This window comes from Elephas maximus, chromosome 13 (assembly GCF_024166365.1).
Source record: "Elephas maximus indicus isolate mEleMax1 chromosome 13, mEleMax1 primary haplotype, whole genome shotgun sequence".
In the NCBI taxonomy this organism is placed as follows: Eukaryota; Metazoa; Chordata; class Mammalia; order Proboscidea; family Elephantidae; genus Elephas; species Elephas maximus.
In genome coordinates, this window is record NC_064831.1 from 65,580,390 (window position 1) to 65,603,162 (window position 22,773).

Below are 22,773 nucleotides of genomic sequence, written 5' to 3' on the forward strand. Positions count from 1 at the left end.
GACATGGGCTGTGAAGGTCCAGTCCACCAGGGTGGGCTGTGGACCCTTAGACACAGGCCCCAGGGCAGGGTTGTGCTCCCCACTGCAGACCAGGTCCCCCAGGATGGCTGGGCTGTGTCCCCTCATACCAAGCTCCCAAGAGGACAGGACTGTGCCCTCCCTCAAACTTCCCACCCGCCCTCCTCAGAACTTCCCAGGTCCTGAGGGGTTAGAGGCAGGAGCTGCTGACCCTCGCCTGGTTCCCTCCTCTCTGGGCCTCCCCTGGTGTCCCCCCAATCTTGTCAGCTCATCACAGTTCACCTTTGTTCCTCCAGAGGCGGCTGGGGCGCTGGGGACAGGCAGCCTCGAAGGACACAGTCACAGAGAGGGTGGCGGCCAAGTCGGGAGCAGGGGGTGAGGACAGCAGGAGCTCCACAGTGTCGCGGGCCTCCCAGAAAGGCTCCGGGGGCATCTCGTGTTCATACAGAACGTTCCCAGAAGACACCTGAGGGGAGATATCTTTGTTGGGGGCGAGAGGCAGGCCTAGCCTGTGGTGCCCAGTAGCCTCCTCCCAGGCATTCCTGGCAAGCACTGAGGGCCCAGCCTCTGGGCTCTCTCGGCTGTGACCAGCTCCATCTATGTAACCTGCTCTCTTCCTCACCGCTCACTGGGCTCCCACTACGCAACTGTGTGGAGGAGAAGAACTGGGCTCTGCAGCTTGTTGCCAGAGTTCAAATCCTAGCTCTGCCACCTTGGGTAGATCACCTCATCTCTCTGAGCCTCTGGGAAACCAATAATTTCTCCGTGTTTCTGTCTAAAGCAAGTCCTTCCTCTTTCTCTCTGGATCTCATCCTCTCTTGCCTACGGAAGATGCCACTCCCAGTCTCCTTTCTCTCCTAGGGTATCAATTTCCTCCTCTAACGGATCACTCCCATAACACACACACCAGTTGCCATCAAGTCAGTTCTGACTCATGGCGACCCCATGCGTGTCAGTGTAGAACTGTGCATCACAGGGTTCGCAGTGGCTAATTTTTTGGAAGTAGATCACCAGGCCTTTCTTCTGAGGCACGTCTGGGTGGACTCGAATCTCCACCCTTTCTCCAAGCCGAGAATGTTAACTGCTTGCACCGCCCAAGGACTCCCCGATCAGTAGATCAGTATACACATATGTTATTCTTTCTTCCGTTTTAAAGAAAACACTTCTTTTGACTTTACTTTTCCACCAGCTATTGCCCCCACCCTTTTTTTTTTTCTCCTCTGCAGCAAAACTCCTCCCAAGAATAGTCTATACTCTTCCACCACACTGTCCTGAACTCACTCCATCTGGTAGCACCAAGCTACTAGATCCAGGGGTCTGTTCTTAGGGGTCATCTTACTTGCTCAGCAGGGTCTGACACGACTGGGCACTTATTCCCCCAAGATCTCTGTGGCTTCCAGGGTTTCCACTCTCTTAGCTTTCCTCCTACCTCGCTAGTTGTTCCTTCAGACTCTTGTTGGTTCCTCCTGGTCTCCCCAACATCGTATCACTTAGTCTTTAGGCTCTTCTCTCTATACTGGTGTTCCCCAAACATTCTCATCCAGTCTCATGGCTCCAAATGCCATCTGTATCAGTGACCCCTTATTTGTATGTCCAGCCCAGACAGCTCTCACCTGAATCTACACTCATACATCCCCCTGCCTCCACGACAGCTCTGCGTGAATGTCTATGGATAGTCACACTCAACATGCCCCCCTGGATTCCTGATCTTCTCTGCTTCTCACAACCTTCCCCACTTGGGTTGATGGCAACTCCATTCTTGCAGTGGCTCAGGCTAAAACCTTGGATTCATTCTCTACTCTTCTGGCACATGCCATCATCCCTTGCCTGGATTATTATTTTGTGTCCCTGCTTGGGCCCTGCCCCCTCCCACTACAGCTTGTTCTTAACACAGAAGCCGGGGTGAGCCTTTTAAAATGTAAGTGAGGCTAATGTCACTGTTTTGTTTAAGCTCCTGCAATGGCTCACCTCTGGGCCACAGACTCCTGGTCTGACCCTGTCAGCTCTCCGAGCTCCCCTCCTACACTGTCCCCCAGGCCAACTCTATTCCAGCCACACTTGCTGTCCTTTGGCATACTGACACGAAAGGAATAGTCTTCACCTCCATAAAGAAATAGGTTTCCTGCCCCTTTTAGTCAAAATATGTCCTCTTGGCTTATCTTTTGTTTTCCCCTTTAGGAGACACAGAGAACTATTTTCCTTCTCTCAGAAAAACATGACTTGCGCAATACACAGTGAGAGGGAAACCGGTGGGGTCTTAGTGTGTGGGAGTCAGGAGCAGTGGGGACTGGTGAGCTGGGGATCTCTGTCCATCTCCAGGGGAGCAGTATCGGCCTAAAGGGGAAGCACTGCCCACCTGGTCTTAGAGGCCTAGCAAGGGTAATGAGTGCCCAGGGGCAATCTCTAGGTTTGCACCCCCTCCTTCAACAGTGGTGGGGGTAACAGTGGTGATTTGCTGGTCAGCCTAGCATGGCACCCCTTTGACTTGCGCCCTGGAGCAAATGCTCCCTCTAGTCCCCCTCACTGCACTTCTGCCTGGTCTACAGGGGGAGCAAGGCCTGGTCTAAAGGGGATCACTCCCTACCTGGTCTATAGGTGGAGCAGGGCCTAGTCTAAAAGGGGAGCAGGGGCCTGGTCTAAAGGCGGAGCAGGGCCCAGTCTAAAGAGGGAGCAGGGCCTGGTCTAAGGGGGAGCAGGGCCAGGTCTAAAGGGGGTGGCAGTTCCTTCGCTGATTGCTGTAAGAGGGAACACAGGCTTTTACGTACTGGAAATCAGGTTTTTATGTGAAATCTCCCAAGTGTTATACACTGACAATTAATTTTAAGAAATTAAACGCATTGTAGAGGCCAAATAAAACACATCTGTGGACCAGATGTGGCCTTTGAGGACAGTGGTTTGTAACCTTTGGCCCAGGCTGAAGGTGGGCAGGAAGGAAATCAGGACTCCTGGGAGCAGGGTGGGAGGCTGGATGCCTGGGGACAGGGGCTTCTGCAGGCAGGAGGAGGTGTCTGGTTAGGGGTGAGGCAAACACAGGCAAGGTGGGGAGGGGCCCCGAAACTCTGGGGGAGCAAACAGTGTCCTTTGGTGAGAGAAATCCTGGATTAGCAATCAGATGGCATAGTCTTGGTTTTGCCCCTACCTAGCCATGTTCTCTGAATAGTTACCTGACCTCTATGAGTCTCAGTTTCCTTATCTGCAAAATGGGGACACCGATCCCTGCCCTGCTGAGCTCACAGTGCTGTGGGACAATTGTGCTGCCAAGACACAACCAGGGCCCTTCCCCCTCCCTGTGGGGGTATATGTGCCTGCCACAAAGACTCTTCCCAGCTTCCCTGGGTGGCTTTACCAGCCTGGCCCCCTGGTGGCCAGTCAACCTAGTCCTTCATATTGCTGGTGTGTGGGGAAGCTCCGAGTTAATGTGGGGACTGTGGGTGGGGGAGGGGTCACAAGGCCTGGCTCTGTACCCTCCTCCTTCCCAGCAGAGAATGGCCCCTTACCTCAGCCTGAGTGAAGTTCACCAGGGCCTCCCCAGTGCTGCCTTGTTGGGCATGGAACAGCCGGCCCAGCTGGGGGCCCTGTACCACACGGTAGAGCAAGTGGTGGGGGTCTGTGCCTCCGCTGGAGCTGGCTTTCAGGTTGTGGCTGCTGAGGGGCTGGACAGACCCTGCGAGAGAAAAAAGGGGCCTGTCAGCCTTTGACTGGGAGCTAGTGCAAGGCCGCTGATGGCAGAAGGTGGTGTGCTACCTGTCAGCTATGCCCCCAGCCACCTGGCATGCAGCAGCACCAGGACAGACCCACCTGGGCAGACGGTCAGCATCTGGCTGCCCTCTAGGGACAGGAGCAGCTGCTTCCGGGCCACCACGTAGAAGAAGTGTCCAGAAGAAGTGTGCTCACCGTCAGAAAGGTCAAAGTGGAAGCCTCCATCCAGGGCTCCTGAGGACAGGGGTTTAGCTGGATCCTGCAAGCCCACGACAGCGCCCCCTCCTAAGGGCATCCCCATGGGCTGCAGGAACAAGCAGGAGGCCCCTCTCAGCACCCACCTCTCTGTGTGAACAGCACAAGCCCGCCATCTAGCTGGGCCTGTGTGAAGCTGTGGACCTCAGTGTCTGGCGCCGTCCGCAACACGACCCGTCCATTGCTGGGCTGCTCGATGGTGTACACCAGGTCCTCGGGCTCTGAGTCTCTGTCTGTGCCCTTAAGAGCCTCCGAAGTGATGGGTGCAGTGGCCCCTTCCCATATCTGGGGACACAGGCCTGTGAAGGTTCTGCCTCCCACGCTCACCCACCACTTCCTCCCTGGAGCCAGCACCAGGGCTCCAATAGTGCTGTGGCTAATGTCCCCAGCTGCCATGGGGGCCCCTTGCCATTTGGAAATTCCCCTCAATCCTATTCACCTTTCCTGTCACCCCAGGGCCCCCAGACACCTCCTCACCATTGGCTTTAATCCTGCCTGTGCCTCAAGGCCAGCTTAGGTTTCTCTACCTCAAGAAGCCCCCACTTCTTACCCTCACCAAGTTCTCACCCTGGAGACCCCAGCCCTGACCAACAGTGCTGCTTAGTGTGTTGTCTTCCTGGTAGGGTTGGGGTCTCTCCTTACTCCTCCACAGTATATCTGGGCATGGGCCGGCACACACTGGGAATGTTGATTTTTGCCCTGAACAGGACACTTAGAAATGGACTCTCATTCTGGGTGGGGGTAGGGGGGGCACTGAGAGCCGGGAGGCTGTGGGGCTGCCCAGTCACAGCACTGAAGCCGAGCTGGATGAGGGCCCAGGTGTTCCCAGTGCAGTCATGGGCCCCAAGCACGTGGGAGAGGGGTGCCGTGGTGCAGTCAGCCCCTTCCCATGTGCACTGTGGAGAGTGCCCCTCATGCCTCCCATCTGGCAGCAGGGCAGGATCCAGTTCCCAGGGCTGGGGTCCTGCTACACATCCTGTTACATCAGCAACTTGTGGGCCGTGTTGGGAAAAACCAAAACCGAAACAAACAAAAGACAAAACCCATCACCGTCAAAAGGATTCTGACTCATAGTGACCCTACAGGACAGAGGAGAGCTGCCCCCCTATAGGATTCCCAGGTTGTAAATCTTTACAGAAGCAGACTGCCACATCTTTCTCCTGTGTAGGATTCCCAAGGTTGTAGATCTTTACAGAAGCAGACTGCCACAGCTTTCTCCTGTGAGACGGCTGGTGGGTTTGAACCAGTGACCTTTACGGTTAGCAGGCGAGCGCTTTAACCACTGTACCACCAGGGCTGGGGAGGGGTTCCCACATCTGGAAGATTAAGCCTGATAGGATTCATGGGCCTCTTTACTCTCCAGCCCTAGGAAGACTCCAGGCAGAGCTCTAGGAGGGACCACAAAGTATGGGGTGGGGCTTCAGTGAGGAGCTCCTGGAGCAAACATGGGTGGACATCACCACCTGGTGGCCGAGTTGCTGCACAGCAATCTCTGTCTATAGTCCCACGGAAGCCCTTAGCTGTGCTCCATCCCTCTGCCAGGCTCCCCACACTCTGCTGATGCTCCCCATAGGCACATCTTATTCCATCTTAGACTCCCAGCTCCCCACGTCAGAGACAGCCCAAGTCAGTCCTCTTCTGAAACTTTCCATGGATCCCGCAGACCTGGGAGTCCACACCCCAAAGGCTAGCAATGTGTGGATGGGGTCAAGCTATACTTTTCTGCTCCACAAGTGACTACTTTTGTGACCTGGAGAAATTCTATCATCTCTCTGGGTTGCAGCTTGCACCTCTGCTGAATGGGGGTACCACAGACTTGGGGAACCAAGGCGTGGTCTTCATTTGCTTGGGGCAGAGGTGGGGAGTTTAATAACTCTCCACCTGAGCCCACCCTCAAGGGCTTGAAAGAACTTTCTCCAGGAGTTCTAGTCTTGAGCCATGGGAAAAACCCCCTGCTGGTGCAAGTCCAGGAAATAGCAGGGTCCCAGCAGGCAAGGTCATTCACAAGGCTGCCTACAGCACTTATAAGTGTCCAATAACAAAGCCCTACACCTGTGCTCCATGTTCAAAGCAACAGCTCATCTCTCCTCACAACAACCCAATGAGGCATCTGACAGTGTCCCATTTTAAAGAAGAGGAGACTGAGGCTCAGAGAGGGGGAGTCTTATGTTGGGAAGAAAGGGGTCCTGGCTTTCTGTCTGGGAGGGGAATTGGGGGTGGTCCCAGGGATGCTCTCACCTGCAGGCCTGTGTTTGTGGTGAGGATGGGGGGTTGGTCATTGACAGGCAGGACAGTGACAGTAAAGGCCACAGGATGGCTCTGGCGATCCATCTCTGAAGCATTGGCCACCAGGACGAAGGTGTCTGTCAGTGTCTCGCTCCCGTCATGCACATAGTGGATCAGCCGCTGTTCCACCTGCAGGAAGATGGCAGCTGGAGGTCAGGCCCCGGCAGGCACCACCCCGGGGCTCAGGCCCCATACCCTTCATGCCCCGCCTTTGGGTGCAGAAGACCGACTCCTCCAGAGCTTCAGTTTCCACAGGTGGGAAATGAGAACAATAATTTCTATCTCCCAGAGTGGGTGAGAGGAAGAACTAAGGTGCCTAAAGCAGGGGTGCTCCATAAACGTGGGCTCCCTGCTTCCCGTCTGTACATGCCCCCGAATGGGGAGTCCCTGGGGCTGCCCCCACCCTGCCCCAGAGCAGGGCTACACACCCCAGGCCTCCCTGAGAGCCATACCTCTCTCCAGGAGAAGGACTGGAGGGTCCTGTCTTGAGGTCCTTCCTCCCTCTGCAGGGCTCCATGCTGGGGCGGCTCTAGCACCTGCAGGTCAAGGCCCAGTAGCTTGGGGAAGTAGGGCCCAGTGATGCGGAGCAGCGGAGGGGCCAGGGTGCGGATGCCACCCTCGGGGACGCTGAAGTTCTGTGCCTCCAGGGGGATGACAGCGGGTAGCACCTCCAGCTCCATGCGGATGTCCTCGAGGGGAGCGCCCAGGCCCGAGGCCACATCCAGCGAGAAGGCATCTGTCCAGGCCTCAGGGCGGGAGTGCAGGTACAGGACCTGGCCTGCATCCACCGCCTCCTGTGAGAAGCTCTGCACGGGGTCCAGGCTGGGTGGCTGGTCCGCAAAGGTGCCGTGCGACAGCATCACTAGGTAGCCAGCACTGGGCGGGGTCTTCACCGAGAACACAATGTCTGCCGGCGACACTGCTTCCTGGGCTGCCTGGTTAACAGAAAGAGGGTCACACAGACTCAGAGGGGGCCGTGGATGGAGGCTGTCCTGGGTCCTCATGACCAGGACAGGCTCAATGCCCACATCTCTCTCAGTCCCCCAGGGAGCACCTAAGACACTAGACGCCTCTGTTCACTTAGACACACACTCACACTCAGGTTTACACAACATTCAGACATGCATCTGATCAGAGGGGCTTACACACGCTTACACCCACACCACGACACAGTCACTTGGTCAAAGGTGAGGTACACAATCACGCACCCCCAGACTCAGGGACACAGGCATACAATCTCACCACACACTCACGTGTGAGCATGGACACATGTGTATATCACATGCATATACACATTTGTGGTCAGATTAAGGCACTTGAGGGCCCTAAGCATTAATTATCTGTGGTGCCCCTTCTCTGTTTACTCGTGCATTCAAACTGGATATACATGTATATATATGTGTGTGTGTGTCTTAGCTGTCCATGATCTAACTTCTTTTTAAATGTGACTATAATATTAGCAATTGAACCAAAAGCTGCGTATGCCATTTTAACAGAATGAAATAAACTGGATTATAAAATTTTTAGTGGATGTTTTTACTAGATATCACACTTTCTACAAAAAGAATACTCCACATATTCTATATCAAAGAAAACGAGTCAGTGACCTTAGTTGTTTTAACAATCAATGTAAAATTCTGTTGATCTCCCACAATGAAAATTTGAATTTCACCGGTTTTACTTTAAACAGCTCATACTTCAATTTTGATGCTTGATTTGTAATAAATGCTATAATTATAAATGAGAAGATGTCATAAAAGAAAATTTAATGATCAGAAAACAAATATTACAACAAATGACTACATTTTATTTTTAGATAGATCTTTCTAACATGTTATACAAAACATTTGTATTTCTTACAAATTCTTTAATGATTTGGTTACAGCTAAGCTGCTGAACAGTATCTACTTCCATACATAATAAGGATAATGAATTGAGTCTTTCTTGAATCATTGTTGTACACTGAGGGTTTTTGAGTCTCTTTAGGGATGAAAACGAGCTTTCGTTATGCATAAAACCATTTCAACATTGGGAAAAACAAATTGTATTTTATCTTCTATTATGGAATCATACATGAAAAAAACATGCCTACATGAGTAAAATTTGTCTTTCCTGAATCTGTAAATTTAATTCTCATATAAGAACGAAATTGTCGTACTTCTCCATAAAAGCTTGTATTTAAGTCATAGAAATAAACTTGCACTGATTTCTTGGACTTCTTCATGCATTCTTCATCAGGTATATCCACATTGCTTAAGAAGGAAAAGCTATTTGAAAGAACTTCATACGCTTTTGCCCTTCTTTTCAGGCAAGACTCAAGTGTGTCAATGATGGTGTGGTGTGTGGTTACCTGAAACTGGTCTCCGGCCCTCCGTGATACTTCTGGAGCACTTCCGTCCTTTACTTATTTCTTTCTAATGCTTCCGCGATGATTAACTGAATGCACAGCACATCATTTGAAAATGGCACATTCATTATGTTCTAAAATTTTCTGTTGCACTCTCATAGGACTGTCTTCTGCACTTGGAAAAATCAATTTTGTAAACTTCACATGAATAGTGAAGTATTTGTGATTTCTTCCCCAGTATGTCTTTTTAATCTAGCAAATGTGATAAACCACTCGATAGGTTTCCTGTCTGTTGGAGATATGTATTTTAAAACAATACTTAGCTGATCTGTATGAAAGATCAGGAGTGGAATCTACAGAGAAACCAAAATATCGAGCTAGACTTACCTCACTGAAAATAGATGATTGAACTTTATCACTTACTAAGTTTATTAATTCTTCACATGTTGTTTTAGACATATATGATGGGTTGCTCTTTCCTGTGTTAAAAGAAAGTTATTCCACAAAGCAAGATCTATATTTCTATTATTTAAGGAGTGTACAGGTTTGACAATTTCAGATTCTAAAACAGTTTCACTTTCTACATCGTTATTATATATTTTTTTACTACAGTAAGGAATGGATGCAGAGTTTGGAACAAATTCTATTATATTCACATTGCTATTAGTAATTTCAGCCCTAGTGGTACTAGTACAATGATTTGCACCCATTAAACTTGAGTGTTCAGTGGAAGAAGCCTCTTCTGAGTCATTATGTTTTAAAAAGGAAATTAATTTTGGAATTGTCTTTAGGACTTCAAATCCTTTTCTTTTTATCTTCTTTGAGCTTTCGTTTTTGTGGTCCACTTAGTTGTTGTCATTTCATTTTACCTGGATATAAAATTGTCACTCTTTAAACTTGGTTCTACCATAGCAAATAAATTTGAATAATCGAAAATAAATAAATTTTATAAAACAAGTAAAATTTATAAATTAAAATTTATACTAGAATTTGGATGTTAACAAAAAATTTATATTTGAAAATCAGTAAGTAAAAAAATTGATTTGGATCATGTAATTTTGTTCTTCAGGTCTGAGGTAGTCAAAAGAAATAGTACTTACAAGGCAGTCAGAAATAATTTCATTCGTTTGTTGTAAGATGTATGTTGGCAGGCCTTTGGTAGATCTCCACAAATGTTTTTCATCTTGAAATAATACTTAAAAACTTGCGCACTCACTTTCCATCCTTTGATGCTGTGTCTTCACAGTTCGTTGGACTACTGCTGATACCCGATGGGGACGAGTGATCGCAAAGAGTATGATACAAATACAAGGGTGCGCTCAATCTGAAGATGAGTTTTGGTTTGCTTTCCACAGGACAGGACCAGCTACCTTATGAGTCATGCGATTATAGAGCCGCTGGAGCATTCTTAAGTGGCCCATGAGGAAGAACTGAATGTAAGGTTAACCCAATAGGTCCGAAATGAAAAGGAAAATATAGTTGTTACCATATACAAAATTTATCATATGTACGTTTTATTTCTTTGTAGAATTGTTCAACTCCCATATTCAGAGGTACGTACATAATGGTTGTAACAACAGCACTTCTCAAGGAGCAAGTTTGTTTTGCAAGTCATAACAATATCAATTTCTTTAAAGAAAGTCAATCTGAAGGGAAATGGAAAATAAAATACATTTAGTGGTTAAGAGCTGGAGCTGCTAATAAAAATGTAGGGAGTTCGAATTCACCATGCGCTCCTTGGAAAACATGTGGGCAGTTCTAGTCTGTTCTACAGGGTCGCTATGAGTTGGAATGGTTTTTATAAAATTTTTATTATCTAAGTATTCATTTATTTTTTGAGGAATTATTCAATTTCCTTACATACATACAGATATGTAAACATTCTGATAAAATATAAATGTAATATTTTGATAAACGTGCTTTGTTGCTTTCTTGGAGTATGAATTTAGAAACACACTCATTGTTACAAAACAGAAACAGATTTTGCATGGTAAATACTGAATTTTGTGTCCTCTTAATATGCCTAATACCATATTTATTGCATATATAGAATAATATCAAGCACTGTGTTCCATGCAATGGGACAATAAAAAACGAAATTCACTTGATACATAAATTAAAACCTCTTATATTAGGTAAATATTAATATTTCCAATATTTTTTGGATGTTTGCTATGTTAGTATATTATTACCCATGTTAGTATTATATTAAATGTATGCTAGATTGCATCCACGTGTATGCCAAACATATTTTAAAGTTAAAATTATAAATATTGTTGTTTACAAAAGTTAAGACATAACTGCACGTAAATGCTATGCATTTAAAAAGTAACTTGATTGAATTCATAGCAACGGGTCAACTTTTTTGAGTTCCCTCTCTTTTGCATGTCGTCTGGGACTGGAATTCCCATTGGTTGTTTACCAGGACATCCGCAAGATACAAACCGTTGTGTTTGTATCATGGCAAAGAGCACTGTTGCCCCTCTTGGCTGGAGTTGCTGGATCAGCAAATAGGCATGTACAAGACAGTTCTCTCAAAATGGATCAGACATCTGTTATCTATTAATATAATCCATCCTAGCCCAGTAACTGCTCATGTTGGATCCAGTTGCCTACTGGGGGGTTGCAGCAAGAGTTAGGCTTGATAGCCCAGCCCCACCTCTTGTTTATTAGAAAGAAATAGTATACTCCCACAAGACCTGCTGACATAAGGAATTTCAATTACATGGGAGGGGACCATAGGAGACAGATGTCAGTGAAGGTGTTCAAGTGGTAGAGGCCTCATAGCTTAAACAACTTTGCATGTGGGCACCCTGGTGACCCTGCATGAATTTTATTTCCAGCCGGCGCATCCTCACGCGCTGGAGCTGGTGTCAATTTCATTTAGTGCTCTGCCAGTTCCCTTCTACTTCCTTGTGTCCTGTCTGCTTGGCATCTATGGGTCTTTGCCTTGGACAAGTGGTGCCTCTGTTTTGTTGATATCCTAAGCATATGCTTACCTTGTTTATTGGGTAATCCATCCCTGCACACATCCACACACATACCACACACACACAGGCTGCCCCTCTGTCCAGGCTGCGACTGGTTTGCTTGCAGCCTTCCGCCCCTGTCTCTGCTGTACCACCAGAGGGCGCCCTATCCTTCTTAGCTGCACAAGCTTTTACACTACGCTAGCCCAAGCGCTGGTAGGTGCTTCCTCACCTGATGGTCCAGCCATAAAAGGTTACGCATCACCCCCAAACTCACATTCCTGATTCTGTGCCTTTGCCTGGACTATTCTCTCTGCCTGGATTACCGTTCCCATTCTCTTCTATTGACACCCCAGACTCTTCAAACCTTGCCTCCAATGCTGCCTCCACCAGGGCAAAGACTTTCTGACCCCAGACATGTTTAGTAGCAGTTTGCCCAAAGTCCAAACAGACAGAACCAGAAGGGCCTCAGAAATCGGCAGTGTAGGATAATAAGGTTCAGAGAGGGCAAGGGATTGGCCTAAAGTCACACAGCAAGTCACTGGGGCTGCTGGAAGCCTGTGACTGCTCTGTAGAGATTCCCGGGTGCTCAGTAGCCCCTGACAGACCTTCTCAGTCCTGGTTTAGGAAAAAGAGTTGAGGACACGGGCACCTGGGGGGCAGCCAAGCCCATCTCCATAGCCAGTGGTCCTCAAAGCTGAGTAACCATGATAACTTCCCAGGGAGCTTATTAGAACACAGATTCTCAGGCATCACTTCAGAGGTTCTGTGAGTCTGGAGAAGGCCTAGAAATCTGCATGTTTGCCACAGCACATAATGTGTGCACATGATTGGTAGACACATGCACAACTCACAGGCAGATGCTCGTACAACATATAAACTCCCCAGGAGCCCTCGTACGCACAACACACATGTAAGTGCGTACCTAAGATATGTACACACACTCGACATATGTCAGCCAGTCACATCCTAAAACATACAAGTGTGCCCAGGCATGGTGGCTGGGGATGAAAAGGCTCGTACTCCTGCTTACCACCCCCAGCCCCTTACCTCCAGTTGGTCCCTTCTGATCTCAGCTGCTTCTCCCTGGAAGACGTAGATCTTCTTGTGCTGGACCAGGCGTAGTGGGGGCAGTGGCTCCTCTAGAGCAATGGTCACTTGTAGGGTGGCATCCGTGTGCACAGGCCCTGCCTCCACGGAGAAGGCCAGGGTGTCTCGGGGGCTGAGGCTGCCGTTGTGGCTGTAGAGGATGGCTCCATCCAGCAGGTCCTGCTGGGAGAAGGCCATGGCTGGCTGGCCAGCCCGGAGCAGCTGTCCCCAGCGTGGGACAGATGTGACATAGTAGTGGACCTCATCTCCGCTGCGGATGTCTAGGTTGGTGTCCAGGTGGAGCACGGCTGTGTCAATGGTGCTCTGGCCCCCCTGAGGGACCACGAGGCTGGAGCCATTGGCCACACGGAGGTAGGGCTCTGAGGCCTGCACCTCGAGCAGGGCAGTGGCCTGGTGCTGCCCATCAGACACCTGCAGCTGGATCCAGCCGCGGTCAGCCCCTGAGTGCACAAATAGGACTCGCCTGTTCCTGAGGTCTTCTTGGGTGAAGCGGTAGATGGGCCGTGTGGGCTCATCCACAGCTACAATGCTGCCAAAGAGGAGGTCCTTGCGGGTCAGCACTAGCTGACCATCAGCAAAGCCTGAGTCAGAGTCGCTGAAGGCCACGTCATCTGTAGTCAGTAGCCGCTGCCCACCCCGGGCCACATGGAAGACGCGGCTGATGGTCTGCACTGGGGCATGGTCATTTACAGGCTGGATGGCCACACGAAAGACACCCCGGACCTCCTCCCAGGCCATGCCACCACTGCCCTCACCCTGGCGGGTGGCCACAAATGGAATGTCATCTTCCGTGGTCTCAGAGTTGTCATGCTGGTAGACCAGTCGGCTATGCAGCAGATCTTCATTGGTGAAGGACATCACCATGGTGGATTTGTCTTGTGTCTCCCGCCAAGCCAACCTCCCATGGCGGGGACGCTCCATGACCTCATAGAGGTAGCTGGCACTGTTGAGACTCTTGACGAAGAGGTGGTCAGCAGAGATGACACCCTCGCCGCCCTCGGGCACTGAAAGGAGGACATTGGTGAGAACAGGAGCATCGGGGTCACCTCTGATGTGGATGGGGAAGGTATAGAGGGGGGAGAAGTGTGATGGAGCTGTGACACGGAAGCGGAAGTTGTCCTCGACTGCCTCCGAGGCCCGGGTTGTGGCCCCATAGGTCACCCGCCCAGCCTGCAGGTCATCCTGGGTGAAGCCCTGACCATCTGACAGCCGCGTGCCTTGTAGCCGAAGATTCCCCTTCCTGGGGGCCTGGACCACTTCATAGTGGAAGGAGATGGGGCTCGGGTCTGCCCCTTCCAGGGTGGCCTCTATGTGGGCCGTGGTGAGGGGCTCCTGCTGGGTGTTCTGAGTGTGCAGGGGCTCCAGCCGCAGCAGCCACACTGTGGCTCTCTGGATGGTTATGGGAAAGGAGAAGTTGCTCAGGGTCTCCTGGCCCACCTGCACCTCTAGGGCCAGGTTCTCCACGGTGTCCTCGGTGTGGTGCTTCGGGTCAGTGCTCAGGTACCTCACACGGCCCTGATCCACGTCGTGCTGGTGGAAGGCCTGTGCGGCCCGCCACTCTGCACCCTCCACCCCACCTGCCCCCTGCTTCTGTAGTTCCCCAAACTTCAGGGCCCCCATGACCCGGAACAGCACGCTGACATCCTGCCCCACTGCGTTGGTCTCCACTGACAGGTTGGCAGGCATGATGGGCGCAGTGGAGCCCTGTGCCAGGCGGAGTCCTGTGTTGTGGCGGATCTGGATGGCTGGCCGGACAGCCACCACCTTCAGGGTGGCCGGGGTGCTGGCCTGTAGCCCGTCACTGACCCGGAATGTCAGGTCCTGTGCGGGGCCGCCACGGTGGATATAGACGAGACTTCCTGCCTCCAGCTCCCGGCAGGAGAACTCGACTGCTGGTTGCCTAGGCTGGTCTCGGCGCTCCACAGGGAGGCCAGCAGGGTTGCCGAGAAGCTGGAAGGTGAGGCCCTCACAGGCCGAGTCTGGATCATAGGCCTGGAAAACCTCGGGCCCCAGCGCCTTCTGCGTGTGCTCCAGGATCACCATGAGGCTGCCGTGTGGGAAGATGACTCGGGGCGGATCATTGACAGGGTTGACCTGAATGGGCAGGATATAGGTCTGGCCCCTTCGCAGGCAGGAGGGCACTGGGCCCCGAGCTGTTACAGACACCTCCAGTACGAGCTGGTCAGAGGTGTCCTCAGAGCCATCGTGGACAAAGCGGGCCTTGCGGTTCACCACGTCTAGCAGGGTGAACATTTTCCGTCCCTGGGCACCTGGAATGTCCAGCTCTAGCTCACCGTGGCGTGCCCCACGGCTCACACTCAACAGCACCTGAGATTTGCGTAACTCTGCATCACTCAGGTCTATGGTGGGCTGCACATGCCGCCACTCAAGCCAGGCTGTGCCACCTTCGGCCACCACCAGTGGGCTGATGGTCAGCAGTTGGGTGAAATTGGCAAAGATGGGAGGCAGCCCCGGCTCAGGCAGGCAGGGCTCAGGCAGCTCCATGGAGAGCCAAGGCTCGGGTGCCAGGGTGGAGAAGGCTTCATATGGGCCATAGGCATCCTCTTCATACTCCTCTTCCTCTGGCCTGCATCCGGCTGCCATGTTGCGAGTCACCAAGGCATCCCGGAGCCCCTGTCTCTGGCCATTGACACTTAGGTCCTCCATGCAGCCCAGCAGGGAGACGTTGGCAGTCCCAGGGCCCAGGCCCAGGCGGTGCTCCTGGAGGTGGCGAGAAGCCTCCACATCCAGGCCCCCGAGGAGGAGATTGCCATGTGGCTCGAGGTAGCTGAGGACCCCTCGATTGGAAGTTCGCGTGGGGTACTGGTCCACGGAGATTTCCAGCCGGTGAACATCTATGTGGATGCTGACCTCATGGGGCTGCCCGTCGGCCACAGGCATGCTGTTGTGAAGCAATACTGTGCCCTGACCCTTCTCCACCATGGCCCTCAGGTGACCCTCAAATACATCGACATAGATGAAGTCCCCACGCCGGCCCCCTGCCTGGAAGGCCAGGGGCGCCTGCCGGCTCCTTGTGGTGAGTGTAAACTCCAGGGTGCCTTCATCCCGAGTGCCCCAGGCAGGGAAGGCAGCCAGAGAGTGGGGCCCAGAAAAGCCCAGAGCCACGTCGTCTCCGGCAGAAAACTCTTCAGCACAGCCCTCATGCACGTCTGGGGTCAACGGCCGGAGGAGGCTTCGGCCATTGAGGGTGGCTGTGTGGAGGCAACCTCTCAGAGGGTGGCTGGTTCCCTTCAGGTAGGGCAGGCCAAGACTCCCAGTGCCCCCCAAGAAGACCCCATAAGGGACCTCCAGAGGGGCTCCCGGGGCTGGGGCTGAGGTGTTCAGGAGCCCATCAACTGACAAAGTGGCCCAGCTGTCTGTCACAGTTAGCACCACGGTGTGGGAGACAGAGTCGCTTAGCAGCGTCTCTGCTGGGGTCTGCAGCCTCATCTCCTCCTGGCCCAGGACAAGTCTGACCTGGGGAGAGACAGGGACAGTGGGGGATGAGGGCAGCACCTTGAATCCATCACTTCTAGAAAAGCACAGTGAGTTCTCCACACTTGGGGTCCCCAGAACAAAGAGCCTAGGGCAAGGGCTTCTCATGGCACCCCTTTCTCCTTTCTGCTATCCCTTTACTTGATACCCAAACACTCCCCATAGCCAACCTGCACCAGGCCTGGATGGGCTCTGGAGACCCCAATGTCAATCAGATGCGGTCCCTGCTCACAAGGAACTGACATATAGCAAGTTGCCTTCTAGAGACCCAAATCATGGTTTTTTATTCTTCTCTTCTTTCCTTGGGTGAGAGATACCAGAAAATCACTTTGGAATCCAGCGAATAATGAGCACCTGGGAACCCCCTGGTGAGCTCCCATAGTAGGTCACTGAGGGCAGCCATGACCACTTTCAGGGGGAGGGGGACCAATCAGATACTGTGTGCTTTGAAGGTTTAGTAGAGAAAAGCTTCCTGACCCGGGGTAGGGGAAGGGAAGAAGGACATCATTCTGGCTCCAAGACACCGACACCAGAACTAGCTCTGGCATGGCACTCCCACAACCAGGTGGTAGCCTGGGTGATGGCAGAGTATGAGAACTGAGAGAGCAGAGCACTAAGAGCTATGACCTTGGGAGTCCCAGTATCGAGCACCTCTACTTAGGGTGTGGCATCATTGTACCTGGCAGAGCGGAACAGCATCAGTGCCAGACTGTACCCAGCCAGTCTTCAACAGTGACACCTTGTGGCAGTGAGAAGCGATGGCAGCAGCAGATTGATAAGGGTACAGTCAGAGGGGTGTGGAAGTAGATGGATCCCCCAAATTTGGACTGGGTAAGACCCCAGAGAAGTGTCTGGGCGGCACTGGACTGCTAACCAAAAGTTTGGCTGTTCAAACCCACACAGAGATGCCTTGAAAGACAGGCCTGAAGATCTACTTGAAAGGTCCCAGCCTTGAAAACTCTATGAAGCAGTTCTACTCTGTACACATGGGGTCACCACGAGTTGGAATCGACCCAACAGCAACCACCACAACCACCAACAATATGATCCCAGAATTCTCAAAACTCTTTATGGTTAGGAAAAAGGCTCAAGAGGGAGCCAGAAGATTTCTTGCTAATAAAGCTTGTAATGACTTGAACAATGAAATGGAAAAATAAGAAAGTTGTGGAGGTATTGATGCAGTTACCATCATCACAGACAATGGCCATACAGGGGGACACTTCCCGCAGGAAGGGATGTCCAGGCTGAGACTTCAAGTAGAGGCTGAAGTTCGGCAGGTGAAGGGGACAGGTGAGGCATGCACCAGGCAGAAGGAACTGAAAGTAGTTCAGTGTGATTAGAGCCAACCCACTAGGGGTTGTGGGTGATCAGTGAGTTGGAGAGAGCAGGAGGGAAGAGCCAGTTCACAAGGGAGTCACACTTTCAGGGATGCTGGTATTGTCCATTTCGCAGGTGAGAACTTTGAGACCCCAAGGTGAAGGTGACTTGTACAAGGTCACACAGCCAGTTGGAAGCCACTGAAAGCTGGAGAAGGAGTCCCGTCCCTGGCCCTGGGATGTCACTGACCTGCAGGCGTCCAGAGTAGAGCTGCAGCAGGAGGTGGTCAGCCGGGCCTGCTGCCAGAAGCAGTAGGGCTTCGGGTTGGGATGTGGAGAACTGCAGCTGTAGGTCTATGTCAGTCAGGGCCATGGCCACAGGCACCTCTAGGTGGTTCTCACCGAAGAAGGAGGCTATGTGAGAGAGGGGTCTTTGGTCAAGGCTCAGACCCTCGCCTGGAGGAGGAGGATGCCTCAGAGAGGGGTGGATGGGCTGCAGGGAGGGGGCTCCATGCTGGCTCAGCTTCCTGGTTCTTGTATGTGGCCCCTGTGGGGATCACCAGATCCCAGCACCTCCTTGGTCCTGGCACAAGAAGGCCTCACCTTGTGTCTGAACCAAACCTTGGCTCTGAAGGAGGCCAGAACCCAGCAATTCCCAGCAACTTAGGCCTTCTTCTTGGAAGTTCCCGGGGCCAGAGGCCTTGGCCAGCTCTGGCTCTTCTCCCCTGGATCCCAGTGGAATCTCTGTCCTGGGTCTGGCCCCTCCCTGGCCCAAAGGGAAACCATCACTGGTCTGATGACCTGGCCTGGTGGTGGCATCTCCTAGGAGAAGCACTGCCACCCCAAACTGATCCAATTCAAATTCCTTCTAACTGCCCTTACAAGGGTGGGGGAGCTCCTGAACAACACTTGCCCTGCCATGCCCACCTGCCTGGGCTGGCTGGAGCCATGGCTGGTGCCCAGTGGTTATGCTGAGATGGGCAGCCAACCCATTCCTACTTATCTCTCAGGCCAGGCTCTCTGCTGCCCTCGGGGGTGATTGTGGCAACTGCTTGGCCTGAGTCCTCCGAGGAGCAAAAGCTCTGAGGCCAGATGGAGACCATGTGCAGTACTGGACCCAAAATGAGCCCAAACTTCCTCTATCAGCCCATATTACTTCCTGCTGTAGAGCTATTACTGGTCTCCAGTGAGTGGTCAGATCCGGTCCCATTGTTCCCACCTTGGCCAAGGAGCCAAGGAGAGAACAGCTGAATCCCTGCTCTTGCCCAGGCCAAGCCTGAGGCTGAAGATAGGGCCTGGGAGGGGCTGGAGGTTTGCTGGATAGAGCAAAGAAGGCCTCCCAGGGCAGTAGGCCACAGTTGCGTTTGCCCAGGGTCAGTGGTCTTTGTGTAGGTCCCTTTTGTCCCACACTTGGCTCCTTTTAAACTGCCACCTCCTCTAGGCAGTTCTTGCTGGTTTATTCCTTTTACAGAGGTTGTTGTTAGTTGCTGTCAAGTCGATACCGACTCATGGCGACCCCATGTGTGCAAGGTAGAACTGCTGCATAGAGTTTTCCAGGCTGTGGCCTTTTGGAAGCAGATCGCCAGGCCTGTCATCCGAGACGCCTCTGGGTGGGTTCAAAAAGCCAACTTTTAGTCTGTAGTTGAGGACTTCACTGTTTGTACCAGCCAGGGACTCTTTTGCCAAATATAACTTTGATTCTGCCCGCCTCCCCCCAGATGTCCAGGGCTGGGGGGCAGACAAGAATGGGTTAAAAAGGTGATTCATCCTTGTTAGGCTCTCCTTGAACCTCACGTGAGTAAGCAAAGGCTGATGGCTTTGATAGGGATTCTCTGGCATCAGCCACACGCGCTGGTCCCTGGCCAGCCTGAGCCAGCTGACATCCGCCTGAGGAAGCAGCAGCAGGAGTCTGAGACTTGTATTTCCTAAGGGCAGCAAATGCTGCTGGGAGGGATGGCCAAGACCGATAATGCTGAGCCGAAATGCCCTCCAGTTATCTCCTCTCACCAGCACTTGTTGGCAACACCAGGACCCTATCTGAGAAGCTCGAGGAATCAGATGAGAACTGCAAAACCATCTCAGTGCCAGCGAGGGACAGAGCAAGGAACTGGTGGATGGCAGACACCTACAGGGGTGCCTTATCTGTAAGGACACTGACTCTTAAGAACAAACCACAGCACGCTAAGCTGTGGGCAGCCGTGGGACAGAGGAGGCACATGGCCCCTGCGGGATGGATCCCCCACCCTGGTGGGCTAGAGCTGGATTACAGCAGTTGGCAAGGGCTGATTGTTAAATTTTCAGGAATTCTATGTGCCAGGTGATATTGCCCACAGTGGAAACGCTATACCACGGAAAGAGGTAAACACTACAAATCAGGGTCCGCCCTCCCCCAGAGAGCATGTTGTTAAACCTTTACTACCTGCCCTGTCCCCTACTAGAGTGACCCCCCCACCCACCCACCCACACTCCCTTGCACTAAAGCTGTAGGTAAACTCTCGAAGCATGGTCAAGGTCAGGGCTCTGGACCAGGCAGGAACTGAAGTTGATGGCTGCCCTAACCATTGAACCACCTGCCTTCAGCCCCCTCCCCACAGAGGAGAGTAGCAGCCTGTTTAGCCTGGTTCTCGAGGCCAAAGTGGGAGGGTGGCAGGAAGCAGAGGTACTTTCCAGAGAGCTGGGGTCTGAATGGCCCATTGAGGGGCTGGGCCCTGCTGTTTCCTGTGGGGCCGGTGGGGAAGGGCTCACACAGGCTGCCTTGTGTTGCTGGGAGTGCGCAGGCCAGGCAGCCCCCTTGCCCCAACAGAGGCCTCTGATGCCTCCCTAGACAGGGCTTTGGAAACTGCCATTGCCACTCCCCCACCTCCTGGACTCCTGTCTCTGTCTCTGATGGGCTGTGGTTGCAAGAACCCAGAATCCCTCTCCTGGGGGAGTGGTTATAGAGGGGGTACAGGATAGAGAAGCAATGAGCCAGGGGTCAATCCTAGAGGGCTTCCTGGGGTGGGTAAGGGTGGTATAGAGGAGCAGGGAAGGAGGGGAATGGCAGTCTCAGAGGAGGGCAGCAAGGCTGAGTGAGAAACTGACAGGGAGGCACAGAGAGGGCTCCCTTGGGTGGACAGGAGAGGGCTTCTGCCCCCTCAACCCCTGGAGGCTCAGGATGACTTGAAGGCAGAGGAAGAAAGGGAAAGGAGCATGGGCCAACCCAGGGTCAGTGGCCTGATTTTTTGTGGCGTAGGGATCAGTACAGGCTAGAGACCTGTTCTTGACTCTCCAGGGTCAGGAGGACCCATGGTTCATCACAACACCAGGCCAGGACTGCAGCAGCTGTGTGGGCTGTCCTCTGGGCCAGGAGAAGGGGACTAGTTTGGGCCTCAGTGTCACCATTCTATAACTTGGGCGCTCCTTCCCTACCCCCTTCCTTTTCCTATCTAGGGAAATTAGTCCTGGAGCTCCCTTCCAGGGCAGAAGCCTGCTCTCCGATACGCGTGTGCAGAGGGTAAATGGTGTGGGCTGCCTGGGTAGGGCCAAGCCCTTGGCATGGTGGGGGCTGGATGCACCAAGGGCCTGGGGCAGGGCAGGAAGAGTGCCAGCATGCCTGGGTATGTAGTGTATAGGGCTGTGTACATGTGTATTCGCATGTGTGTGCAAGTGCGTGGGTGGCTGGTGGGTGTTTTGGGTTTGCGTAAGGCTATGTGTTTGCGCTTGTGGGCCGGGAGCTGCCAGGACAGAGCAGTAATTGTGCCCAGGCCTGTCCTGCCCCTCGGTGCCTGCCTGCCGTTACTTAGCTGGGCCTGGCTCCATGAAAGGGGCTGTGTGTTCTTGGAGGGTTCCTGCCCCTCCTGCCTGACGCCCATCTGAGAGGTTTGCTGAAGGTGGAGAAGCCTCCCAGCTTCCCACCCTTCCTCCCCACGAACAGGGCACTGCTGTCTGAGCCCCAGGGTGGGGTGGCTCCATCCCTCTTCCTGAGACCTCGGGCTGGGGGCACAGAAAGAGCCTGTATCCTTCCTGCCAATCCTGTTTTCCAATGGGGAGAGGGGCCCAGAGGGGGTGGAGCCTAGGCCAAGGTCCCCCAGCAAGTCCCCCAGCAAGCCACCCTCTGTCAGGGCACCAGTGATGCTGGCATCTCCTGGATACCAGGGTGTACTCCTAGGGTGGGTGTCAAAAGGGACCTGGATCCTGCCCTGGGAAGCCCCAAGCATGTGGCTTGCTCCTATCATGATGTCTGACTCTCTGCCATCAGCAGATTCTTGGGGAAAGGGGTCCCTGTGCTGAGAGCACCTCTACCCATTGGCCTCCGCACCCCTCTCAGGCTGGCCGGAGACAGGTCTCAAGCACGGGCACTTGTCCAGTCTGGGGGGCTGCTGTAGGCCCTGCCCCTTCTGAGTCCTCCTACCACCTCAGACTCTGCTTCTCCCTTGTCCCCTTCTCCCCCTGTCTTTGTCTACTGTCCCCCTTCCCTCTGCTCCGTCCTGGCTTTTCCTGGGAGCACCACCCCTGGCCCTAGAATAGTCCAGACAGCCAGGCCTGGGGCCTCTCGACTCCCTAGCCCTCGCCCCCCACTCCTGGGCACTGAGCCCACAATCTCAAAATTCTCTGCAGCCCATGCCTGCAGTAGGGTGCTGGGCTTCCACTTTCTAGACAGACACACTGAGATTCTTGAGGAGAAGCAAGTAGACAGAGAGAAGCAGAAAGAGAGCTGCCATCCTAGGCTCTGCCACCTGCCTGAGCCCCATCCACCCAGGCATCCCACCACACCCCACTGCTGTGTGCCCGGCTCTGGCTGCATTCCTGGTTGCCTGGGGGCAGGCAGGCGGGCCCACAGGAGGCATGCGTCATGGGCAGCAGCAGCATTCCTGGGTGACGGCTGCTGCCTGACTTTATAAGGGAGAAAGTTTGGGAGGCCAGGGCCGCTGGGTGTGATGGCCACTGGGGAGTGCCCAATCCCACAGCTGAGGGCTGCGGTGGGAGACTTGGGGGAGGTAGACCCAGTGCTACCAAGACGGAGCAGGAGGCGAGAGGTGGGTGGGGAGAGAAGGGAGGGCCTATGTTCATTCATTCTTCCTTCAGTCACAAATACAGTAATGCAGAAATAGAGATGGAAAGCAAGAACCAACCAGGGAGGGACAGACAGCCCGTGAAGGATATGTAAACTAAGAATGAGAAATAAAAACCCTGTCCTCCTTTTTTTTTTCTACAAAGACTGAGCCCAGAGATACAGCCCAAGCCTGAGGAAGGAGATGGAGAAGGAAAAAAATAAAAAAAGACAGAGAAGGCGGGATGC

At 52.7% G+C, this 22,773-nt stretch overlaps 1 protein-coding gene across 2 annotated transcripts in view; it reads right to left on the reverse strand.

Moving 5' to 3' along the window:
* The window catches only part of CSPG4 (chondroitin sulfate proteoglycan 4), a 44,580-nt gene that overhangs the window by 4,616 nt on the left and 17,191 nt on the right, over nucleotides 1–22,773 (reverse strand). The window contains exons 2-9 of one of the 2 annotated variants that reach the window (XM_049905935.1): nucleotides 17,746–17,909; nucleotides 12,625–16,161; nucleotides 6,711–7,193; nucleotides 6,211–6,387; nucleotides 4,059–4,257; nucleotides 3,817–3,951; nucleotides 3,516–3,682; nucleotides 301–484 (exon numbers count right to left, since the gene is read on the reverse strand). In XM_049905935.1, coding sequence (XP_049761892.1) covers nucleotides 301–484; nucleotides 3,516–3,682; nucleotides 3,817–3,951; nucleotides 4,059–4,257; nucleotides 6,211–6,387; nucleotides 6,711–7,193; nucleotides 12,625–16,161; nucleotides 17,746–17,909 — 5,046 coding nt within the window. The remainder of the gene's footprint in view (nucleotides 1–300; nucleotides 485–3,515; nucleotides 3,683–3,816; nucleotides 3,952–4,058; nucleotides 4,258–6,210; nucleotides 6,388–6,710; nucleotides 7,194–12,624; nucleotides 16,162–17,745; nucleotides 17,910–22,773) is intronic. The other variant, XM_049905937.1, reaches the window with a different exon arrangement.